Source organism: Sinocyclocheilus grahami, unplaced genomic scaffold, assembly GCF_001515645.1.
Source record: "Sinocyclocheilus grahami isolate Dianchi unplaced genomic scaffold, SAMN03320097.WGS_v1.1 scaffold1626.1, whole genome shotgun sequence".
NCBI classification, from domain to species: domain Eukaryota; kingdom Metazoa; phylum Chordata; class Actinopteri; order Cypriniformes; family Cyprinidae; genus Sinocyclocheilus; species Sinocyclocheilus grahami.
Window position 1 is genome coordinate 105,640 of NW_015506805.1, and position 11,699 is coordinate 117,338.

Here is an 11,699-nt window from a genome sequence, read left to right on the forward strand (position 1 = left end):
ATTTGTCTTTTATTCTTATTAATTAAAATCATGAAACTTATACATTTTCACATCAATTTATTAAAAGTTTAACAAAAATTACATGTTTAGGGCCCTATGAAATATTTTTTCTCACCATATTATTTATTGTTACCAAATGTCGTGTTTTAGCATGTCTAATTATTTGAATGCATAAAACAACTTAATTCATTCATTTTTTTTGTTAAAGTAGCCTTATGATTTTTTTCCCCCTCAGAGATTCTGTGTTGTGTATTTAAATTTTTTCTGGTTATCAAATGAAAGCATAAAACATTAATTTAATTTATCATTTAATTATTGAAAATTAAGCAAACAAGATTTTTTTTGGCAAACAAAGGGGATTTACTATTAAAATTAAAACATGGAAGAAATGTTTTGTGTGATTATTCTTTGAAAAATAATGTTTGTTTCATTTTCGTAGTAGCAGTAGACTATGTACATTCTACTGAAAAATAGGCACAATGTCTTCAAATCAAACCGGACTTTTATTTTGAAGTGACTCAGAGCAGTTCTGGAGATGTTGCTCACGTCCTCAGTTAGAGAGACGGCAGACGCTGAAATCACCGCGAGCATTACGCGCGCTTCAGTGTTTGTGTAGTAAATGAAACCGCGCGTCTGCGCCATTCATTAACAGAGACACGCAGAGCATGCAGGATTCGACTTTTGCGGCTTAATATTTACAGATACTAGTCTATATCGTGATTTGATATTAGGTGTAATTACCTACTTTTGATTAATTCATTCAAAATTTGACAAATTCCGTGACATTCCGCGTTAACCTGTGAATTCTGTTTTTATGACTGGATGAAGACTACACTGCGTAATTGTCCCGCTTATCATGCGGCCACTTGCCTGATGTGAACAAAAAACATCTTACATGCCACCACTGGTGAACGAGCCAGTGTAATGCATATCTGAAAGGTCTGCGCGAGGATATCGTCACGTTCTCGCGAGACACATCGGATCTCGTCACACCCCTAACAGTTACTGTATCGATTTAAGAGAAGAGCTATGATTGGGGGATTTAAGCTTTTGGTATCTGGCAACCGCAAACATGAACGCTTGCGGAGGCTTGCTTTCAATGCAAGATAACTGAATTGAACACACAAATATCACAGATGATTGTGCTTAATTAATCAGGAAACAGAAACACAAATCGGCCTCAACACTGAAGTTATATCGCAATTTCATGATGAAGAAGACATTTAACCCTGTAAGGCCCACTGTTGTAATATTACAACATCAGTTTTAGCTTGACTAAAATCTACATTCAAGTAAGTAAAACGCCTGAAATATTTTGTTTGTGATTAGTAATAATGTCTAGATCATGTAGATATTCAAGTACTGTTGAATGCATTGATCATTTTAGATTTTGAGCTTATGTAAGTGTTGTAATTTTACAACACTGTGTTAAAGGGGTAGCAAAGTTTGCACATACAGTGAGTACAACCACTGAAATTCTGTCCAAGAGCCCAATGTTGCAACATTACAACATTTCCCTAAAAATATAATAGCCCATTTATTTCTGCTTTAGAGGCCTCCTACAACAACAGCATTTAAAAGGTGAAATAATTTTTTTAACCCTTTCAGGGTTAAGATTTCCAGTAAAACCAGTGGTGAAATACTGTACCGTAACATCCCATCGTACAGCATGAGTTCATGACGCGTCAGTCTGAGCGGCGCAGGGTTAAGATCAGGTTAGTGGAGGACATGAAGTCATGCATGCGAGAGAAATCAGCTGTAGTGTTTACCAACCTGTGTGCGGGTTGACCAGGACACTTCCAGCCGGTTTCCCTGCGGCGTCCAGCGGAAGCAGATAGTAGCTAGTGCTAGCTGAGGACGCCAGCGGCTCGTAGCTGACAGCGGGGAAGGCCGTGGTCTGCGTGGCGGCTGGAGGAGGCTGGGATCGAGAGAGCGACCCCGTGGACGAAGCTACGCTACTACAAGAGTCAGAACCTAGAGAGGAGTAACAGCAGTCTTGAGGAAGAGCAGCGATTCATTGGGGATCGTCAGCATACTGGAGCACCGCGGATATTAAAACACTCCAGAATATGGAAGGTCAGACAAATTTCAACAAGATGCTCAATTCAATTTCATTTCTAATTACCTCAGGGACCGAAGCAATTGAAGAAGAGAATAATTGTATTAGCTGAGAATGACATGTTAATTAATTTCTGATTAGAGTCCCGCTTCATTTTGCAATTTACGTGTTTCTTTCTCTTCTCTCAAAGATAGGATGTTTTTTCTCTCTTTGAAATGAAAAGCACTAAATGCGTGTACATGTCAAAGGCCATACTGGCGGAGGACGGTCATATATAACACAAGTCTCTTCTGCTCACCACAGCTGCATTTATTTGATCAAAAATACAGTAAAAATTGTGAAATATTGTTCTAATGTAAAACAGCTGTTTTCTATGTGAATATGTGTTAAGCTGTAATGTATTTCTGTGATGCGCAGCTGTATTTTCAGCATCATTCCTCCAGTCTTCAGTGTCACATGATCTTCAGAAATCAGTATAATATGCTGATCTGCTGCTCCAGAAACATTTCTGATTATTATCAATGTTGAACACAGTCGTGCTGCACAATATTTCTGTGGAAACCATGATGCATTTTTATTTTTCAGGATTCACAGATGAATAGAAAGTTCAAAAGAACAGCATTTTTGAACAAGCAAACTTGTTGAATTGAGTGTTTTTTATGTTACTGATGCTACATTTTTGAATTGTAGTCTATGACACCCCACCCCCCCCAAAAAAGGTAATAATTTTTTCTTAATGCATCAGTTTTTACTGTATTTGATGATTTTAATGCACCCTAGCTGAATAAAATCTTACCAACTCCAACCTTTTGAACAGTAGTGCATAAACGATCACCAATGAGTTCAGAGGACTGAACAAATAGAGTTAATAAAAGAGAATGAGAATTTGAGGGCATGCGGTGAGACACATACGAGTCGCTACATAAAACATGCTGTTATTGCAAGAACAGAGACTGTATGAGAAGAAAAGCAGAGGAAGAGCGTGTCAACAAATAAACCCGTCCACGCGTCCTCACCTGTGTTTGAGAGCCGCCCCACGCACTTGCTGCTGCTGGAGCTGTCTCCGCGGATCAGCACCGGGATGCCGCTGAAGCTGCTGGCTTTGGTCATGGCGGGCTTCAGGTTGAGGTTGGAGCTGTCCGAATCGGTGCTGCTCCACGGCCGCGGCTCTGAATACACGGCCTCGTTCTCAGAGCTGCTTTGGAGGCTGTCCTTCAGCCTGCACGAGGAACATCAGACAGCTTTAGAGGAACGGATTCATTCCACATGCAAGCCATTAGCCATGAGGGACGCTCACAATCACCTGAAGATCTGCCGCCTCTGCTGGATGCTGTTACACACCTCGTCCTCCTGAATCCTGGAAAACACGTCGCTTATTACATTTATGTATTTGGCAGATACTTTTATCCAAAGCAACTTCCATTGCACTCGAGGTGCACGTTTAATCAGTTCATGCATTCCCAGGGAATCGAACCCACAACCTGCACCAGTTTAGTGCATGAAAATGACCCTCACTAAACATTTATGCATTTGACAGAAGCATTCATCCAAAGCAAATGTCCTTTTTTCAGTTCATGCATTCCCAGGGAATCGAACCCACAACCTGCACCAGTTTAGTGCATGAAAATGACCCTCACTAAACATTTATGCATTTAGCAGAAGCTTTTATCTAAAGCAACTTACATTTTTCATCTCATGCAATCCCTGGGATTCGAACCCATGACCTCGGCATTGCTAACATCATGCTTTGCTGTATGAACTGAACTGATTGGAGCTGAATAGTAACATTATTGTCTTTTTAGGCTTATTACATTTATGTATTTGGCAGATACTTTTATCCAAAGCAACTTCCATTGCACTCGAGGTGCACGTTTAATCAGTTCATGCATTCCCAGGGAATCGAACCCACAACCTGCACCAGTTTAGTGCATGAAAATGACCCTCACTAAACATTTATGCATTTGACAGAAGCATTCATCCAAAGCAAATGTCCTTTTTTCAGTTCATGCATTCGAACCCATGACCCTGGTGTCGCTAGAGACATGATCTGTTGTTTGAGCTACAGGAATTGTTAATACTCACATCAAACACTGTTTGCCACCCATTTACTCCCATAATGTGACATTGTATTCAAGGTGCACGTTTAATCAGTTCATGCACTGCCAGGGATTCGAACCCACAACCTCGGTGTTACTAACGTCATGATCTGCGCCAGTTTAGTGCATAAAAACAACCCTCACTAAACATTTATGCATTTAGCAGAAGCTTTTATCTAAAGCAACTTACATTTTTCATCTCATGCAATCCCTGGGAGTCGAACCCATGACCTCGGCATTGCTAACATCATGCTTTGCTGTATGAACTGAACTGATTGGAGCTGAATAGTAACATTATTGTCTTTTTAGAGCTAGAATTTGAATTAGTCTCATATTTGATAAAGTTGGCATCACTGATTCGATCGGCATTGTATAAAAGGCTGTAGAATTAAATGTGACTTGACTTCTTACACTCACCTTTTATCCAGCGGGAAGGTGTCTAAACCCTGCAAAAGAGATTCAGTGTTATTTATTTTCACGTCAGAGAGCCATAAGCACATGATCATGTCGCTGTAGCGTATCTCACATCAGTGAAGATCCTCTCTCTTGCTCTCTGATATTCCTCCTCTCGCTCCTCGATGGACTTGCTCCTCCTGTCCTCCTTTAGTTTCATGCGCGTCTGAAACACATCACATTATGCCGTTACTCTGCGAGCTAATGGCGGGTTTGATGTCGCTTCATCAGCAGATCTCCACCCACCACGCTGTCGTCCATGTCTACGCTGGAGTTGTCTCTTTTTAAGATGCAGCGCTTCTGGAAATCATCCGTCTTGTCGTCTTTGATGTGTTCGGAAAACTTCTGGTCTGGTCTGCACACGAACGGAGAGAGAAATCAAAATGAGGACCGCTCCAGGAGAAGTTCACGCTGAACGCTGTGGAGGTCACTCACATTCGTGTATTGCTGGTTTTGTTGATGATGACACATTTGCCGGTCTGGTCGACGTTGTGGTCTAAGCCGAAGTAAGCGGCGACTCTGTGCAGGAGCATTCGGTGATAGGAGGTCATGGGCGGAAACTTCCTCCTCTGGCTCCTGGAACAAACCAAAACACATCAATAGCACACCATGTAAATGTGTTAATAACCATTCAACTGTTGGAGGCTTATGCATTCAATTGATTAGACATGCTTTTGACCCAACTGAATCCAGAAATATTAAAATGGGGTGTGTGGGGTGTGTTGGGGGGAATAAAATGAATTTCATATGGCCCTAATATGTAATTTTTGAATTCCATTCATTGAATTTCAATTAATTATACACACACACATTTTGATGATTAAAATGTAATCCATTAAACCGTTAAAATGGGATACAGAAATATTACAATGGGCAAAAAATGGAATTTGGGGGGAAAAAATATTATGGATTTTATTGATCCCTAAAATGTAATTTTTGTTAATCTTTTAATAAATTGTATAAGTTTGGGGGGGGGGGCCCTAATATGTAATTTTTGAATTCCATTCATTGAATTTCAATTAATTATACACACACACATTTTGATGATTAAAATGTAATCCATTAAACCGTTAAAATGGGATACAGAAATATTACAATGGGCAAAAAATGGAATTTGGGGGGAAAAAATATTATGGATTTTATTGATCCCTAAAATGTAATTTTTGTTAATCTTTTAATAAATTGTATAAGTTTCATTATTTCAATTAATTATACATGCCTTCTGATTATTAACATGTAATAAAACCATTAAAAAATGGAATCCAGAAATATTAAAATGGGGGGAAAAAATAGAACTTGGGGAAAACAGCTCTAAAATGTAATTTTTTAAAAACTTTTAAAATTTCATAAGTTTCATTATTTCAATTAATTATGCATGCCTTCTGATTATTAACATGTAATAAAACCATTAAAAAATGGAATCCAGAAATATTAAAATGGGGGGAAAAAATAGAACTTGGGGAAAACAGCTCTAAAATGTAATTTTTTAAAAACTTTTAAAATTTCATAAGTTTCATTATTTCAATTAATTATGCATGCCTTCTGATTATTAAAATTTAATAAAACCATTCAAATGGAATCCAGAAATGTTAAAATTGAAAAAAATAAAAATTTGAATTTGGGGAAATAAATTATACAGACTTCAAACAGCTCTAAATTGCAATTTTTGTTCAACTTTTAAAATTTCATAAGTTTCATTATTTCAATTAATTATACATGCCTTTTGATTAATAAAATTTAATCAAACCATTAAAACCAAATCTGGAAATATTAAAATGCAATTTGGGGAAAAAATTTATTTCAAAGGGCGCTAACATTTTTTTGTTAAACATTTAATAAACTACTATTAAATTGTACAAGTTTCATTATTTCAATTAATTAGGCATGCTGTGTGATTACTAAAATTTTAGTTTTAAAATGTAAACATGTAAAAAAATAAATTAATTTAAAAAATCCAGAAACTCTGAAATGGACAAAACGTAATTTGGGGTGAAGCTGGATTTCATGAGGATGACACAGAGCTGTGATGAAGGACTTACTCGTTATTACTGATGAAGTCGAGGATGTCCTGCTCCAGCTTCAGCAGCATCATTCGGTCCCTGAAGATGAACAACTAGTTAGCCATCGCTTCACAGCGTCTACTGCTCCGATCATCACTGACTAGCAGTACTAATATAACCAGCACCATCTACAACTGGACACAAATGAAGCTCTGGAAAGTGTGGGTGGAGGTCAAATGAAACACGAGAGTCTGGTTGAGGTCAAGCGTGTGTAACCTGGGGATGTTCTTCAGCGTGTTCACCAGGAACCTGTGCAGGTCGATGCCAGTCGAGTCTGTGTATTCCTGACTGGAATCTGCAGAGACAGAACAACATGTTAACGACACACGTGTGCGTGAAAAATTTGAATTTGGGGAAATAAATTATACAGACTTCAAACAGCTCTAAATTGCAATTTTTGTTCAACTTTTAAAATTTCATAAGTTTCATTATTTAAATTAATTATACATGCCTTTTGATTAATAAAATTTAATCAAACCATTAAAACCAAATCTGGAAATATTAAAATGCAATTTGGGGAAAAAATTTATTTCAAAGGGCGCTAACATTTTTTTGTTAAACATTTAATAAACTACTATTAAATTGTACAAGTTTCATTATTTCAATTAATTAGGCATGCTGTGTGATTACTAAAATTTTAGTTTTAAAATGTAAACATGTAAAAAAATAAATTAATTTAAAAAATCCAGAAACTCTGAAATGGACAAAACGTAATTTGGGGTGAAGCTGGATTTCATGAGGATGACACAGAGCTGTGATGAAGGACTTACTCGTTATTACTGATGAAGTCGAGGATGTCCTGCTCCAGCTTCAGCAGCATCATTCGGTCCCTGAAGATGAACAACTAGTTAGCCATCGCTTCACAGCGTCTACTGCTCCGATCATCACTGACTAGCAGTACTAATATAACCAGCACCATCTACAACTGGACACAAATGAAGCTCTGGAAAGTGTGGGTGGAGGTCAAATGAAACACGAGAGTCTGGTTGAGGTCAAGCGTGTGTAACCTGGGGATGTTCTTCAGCGTGTTCACCAGGAACCTGTGCAGGTCGATGCCAGTCGAGTCTGTGTATTCCTGACTGGAATCTGCAGAGACAGAACAACATGTTAACGACACACGTGTGCGTGTGTGTGTTTTCTTCTGCGCACAGCTCAACACACACACCTCTGGACAGCATCTTGCGTGGCACTTTCTCCGCACTTCTGTCTGCTTCATCCGCGTCTGCAGTAAGAGGCCATTCTTCTTTATCAAACGTCTGTGAGAGTTTAATATGATCTCCATCCTGCGGTTCAAAACAAACACCACGCTAATGGAGCTCGACAGCAAGCCAGCATTTCAATGAAAATATTCATGTCTTTATGCCAACTACTGCAATCATATTATTAATTAAACCACCCAATCATGCAACTAAAATTTGACAACTTGCATCAATTAATAATGTTGTCTGTTACGCCATAATAATAATCAAACAGCAATATTGACAAAAAAAGAGAAAAGGCAAAACTCAATTAGTTTGTATTTAAATGTACAATACTGCATTATTATTTAACACTGCAAAGAGATAAATAAAAGTCTATAGTTACAATGAGTGTGCTCAATAACAAATGAGCTGTTCCTGTGGTTTCAAAATAGTATTTTTATATAGTACTTTCGGATGGATGGATGGATGGATGGATGGATATAGATAGATAGATAGATAGATGGATGAACACGCGTGTGTGTGTTTTCTTCTGCGCACAGCTCAACACACACACCTCTGGACAGCATCTTGCGTGGCACTTTCTCGGCACTTCTGTCTGCTTCATCCGCGTCTGCAGTAAGAGGCCATTCTTCTTTATCAAACGTCTGTGAGAGTTTAATATGATCTCCATCCTGCGGTTCAAAACAAACACCACGCTAATGGAGCTCGACAGCAAGCCAACATTTCAATGAAAATATTCATGTCTTTATGCCAACTACTGCAATCATATTATTAATTAAACCACCCAATCATGCAACTAAAATTTGACAACTTGCATCAATTAATAATGTTGTCTGTTACGCCATAATAATAATCAAACAGCAATATTGACAAAAAAAGAGAAAAGGCAAAACTCAATTAGTTTGTATTTAAATGTACAATACTGCATTATTATTTAACACTGCAAAGAGATAAATAAAAGTCTATAGTTACAATGAGTGTGCTCAATAACAAATGAGCTGTTCCTGTGGTTTCAAAATAGTATTTTTATATAGTACTTTCGGATGGATGGATGGATGGATGGATGGATATAGATAGATAGATAGATAGATGGATGGACGGACAGATGGATGGATAGATGGAAGGATAGAGATGATAAATAGATAGATGGATGGATAGATAGAAAGATGGATAGATGGATAGACGGATGGATGGATAGAGATGGATAGATAGATAGATGGATGGATGGATGGACAGATAGAGATGGATAGATAGATGGATGGCTGGACGGACAGATATGGATAGATAGATGGATGGATGGATGGACAGATAGATAGATAGATAGATGGATGGACGGACAGATGGATAGATAGAGAGATAGATGGATGGATGGACGGACGGATAGATGGATGGATGGATAGAGATGGATAGATAGATAGATAGATGGATGGACGGACAGATATGGATAGATAGATGGATGGCTGGACGGACAGATATGGATAGATAGATGGATGGATGGACGGACAGATGGATGGATAGTGATGGATAGATAGATGGACGGACGGATAGATGGATGGATAGAGATGGATAGATAGATAGATGGATGGATGGACGGACAGATGGATGGATAGTGATGGATAGATAGATGGACGGACGGATAGATGGATGGATAGAGATGGATAGATAGATAGATGGATGGATGGACGGACAGATGGATGGATAGATAGATGGATGGATGGACAGACAGATGGATGGATAGATGGATGGATGGATGGAAGGATAGAGATGATAAATAGATAGATGGATGGATGGATGATGGATGGATGGACGGATAGATAGATGGCTGGATGGATGGATGGATGGATTGTGTCCAAGATGGATGGATAGATGGATGGATGGATGGACAGATATGGATAGATAGATAGATGGATGGATGGACGGACAGATGGATGGATAGATAGATGGATGGATGGACAGACAGATGGATGGATAGATGGATGGATGGATGGAAGGATAGAGATGATAAATAGATAGATGGATGGATGGATGATGGATGGATGGACGGATAGATAGATGGCTGGATGGATGGATGGATGGATGGACGGATAGATGGATGGATGGATAGATTGATGGATGGACGGACAGATGGATGGATAGATGGAAGGATAGAGATGATAAATAGATAGATGGATGGATAGATAGATGGCTGGATGGATGGATGGATGGATGGACGGATAGATAGATGGACAGATATTGATAGATAGATAGATAGATAGATAGATAGATAGATAGATAGATAGATAGATAGATGGATGGACAGATGGATGGATTCAGTTTAGATAGATCACTATTTACATGAATGAACCTTAAACTCTCCTTAGACAAACTAATCAAGACTTTATTCTGTGAATAACAGAGAAAACCAGCATAACCGTGACAGAAAACAGAGACTCTATCAGAACCTTCTGCTAAAAATGCCCACATTTAAGTTTTTTTTTTTGTGTCCAAAAACACACTTCCACTCTGGAAGCTAAAACGCTGTGTAATATGACATAAACCACTGAACAAGCCAATCAGAAGACGGTTCATGCAGCTCAATTTACTTTATTAGTTATTATGCAGCTCAGTGTACCTTAAACAGACATATAATAATAAGATGTAACAGGCATATTCTCAGTCACAGCAGTATGAGTGAGAAGGCATCATCTGCTGACTGCACTGGAGATCTGGAGCACGTTTACCTGCTGATCTTGAGGCAGCTGTGTGGTAATCGTGGAAGGACAGGGATCTTCACAAACAGCCAGGCTCCGAACTAGCTTTACCTTTGCGTTCGACTGCAGAAGAGCATGAGTGAAGTTACACAGAGTCTCTGACTTCCACAAGCACATGTGCAAAACTGAAAAATCCCATGCAAACATAACAAACACGGGTCGCTCTGTTGAACAGATGCCTCAACGAAACATGAGCAGCATGCAGAACTGAAGCACTGAACTCTGGGAGGAGACTGAAGAGCCCGTGCCGCTGTACCTTGGGTCTTTCATCGCCCGGTCCAAGAGTTTGCCGCTGTACGGTGAGCAAAGAGACAGAAGCACGTCAGTCTCACCCACAGTAATGCTTCTTCATTACACATCACACGACTGAACCAGCATCTCTGCTCCTACACAGATCGTGTTTTGCTTCTGAACTCAATGGCAGGAATACTAGAAAAGTGGCTTGAAATAAATATATATTTAACACTAAACCAGTCCTGCGTTTTATGAAAAGCTTTCGGTCAAACAGCTTGGACACTGGTTAGATTAATAAAAGCAGATATGGATAGATAGATAGATAGATAGATAGATAGATAGATAGATAGATAGATAGATAGATAGATAGATAGATAGATGGACAGATGGATGGATTCAGTTTAGATAGATCACTATTTACATGAATGAACCTTAAACTCTCCTTAGACAAACTAATCAAGACTTTATTCTGTGAATAACAGAGAAAACCAGCATAACCGTGACAGAAAACAGAGACTCTATCAGAACCTTCTGCTAAAAATGCCCACATTTAAGTTTTTTTTTTTGTGTCCAAAAACACACTTCCACTCTGGAAGCTAAAACGCTGTGTAATATGACATAAACCACTGAACAAGCCAATCAGAAGACGGTTCATGCAGCTCAATTTACTTTATTAGTTATTATGCAGCTCAGTGTACCTTAAACAGACATATAATAATAAGATGTAACAGGCATATTCTCAGTCACAGCAGTATGAGTGAGAAGGCATCATCTGCTGACTGCACTGGAGATCTGGAGCACGTTTACCTGCTGATCTTGAGGCAGCTGTGTGGTAATCGTGGAAG

At 38.7% G+C, this 11,699-nt stretch overlaps 2 protein-coding genes across 2 annotated transcripts in view; both read right to left on the reverse strand.

Annotated features, from left to right (window-relative positions):
- Positions 1–1,735: 1,735 nt before the first annotated feature.
- LOC107571655 (R3H domain-containing protein 1-like) lies at positions 1,736–7,954 on the reverse strand. The gene is made up of 10 exons (XM_016257989.1): positions 7,834–7,954; positions 7,676–7,754; positions 7,439–7,498; positions 5,044–5,184; positions 4,855–4,963; positions 4,682–4,774; positions 4,573–4,601; positions 3,363–3,416; positions 3,076–3,278; positions 1,736–1,974 (listed from the first exon to the last, which is right to left on the reverse strand). Exons 1-10 carry the CDS (start codon positions 7,844–7,846, stop codon positions 1,766–1,768), a joined length of 990 nt encoding a protein of 329 aa, XP_016113475.1. The 5' UTR covers positions 7,847–7,954; the 3' UTR covers positions 1,736–1,765.
- A 114-nt stretch (positions 7,955–8,068) lies between these two features.
- LOC107571653 (R3H domain-containing protein 1-like) overlaps positions 8,069–11,699 on the reverse strand; it is a 14,061-nt gene continuing 10,430 nt past the window's right edge. Inside the window, exons 5-7 of the mRNA XM_016257986.1 lie at positions 11,662–11,699; positions 8,424–8,541; positions 8,069–8,076 (exon numbers count right to left, since the gene is read on the reverse strand). The exon at positions 11,662–11,699 is cut by the window's right edge and continues 55 nt beyond it. Coding sequence (XP_016113472.1) covers positions 8,069–8,076; positions 8,424–8,541; positions 11,662–11,699 — 164 coding nt within the window. The remainder of the gene's footprint in view (positions 8,077–8,423; positions 8,542–11,661) is intronic.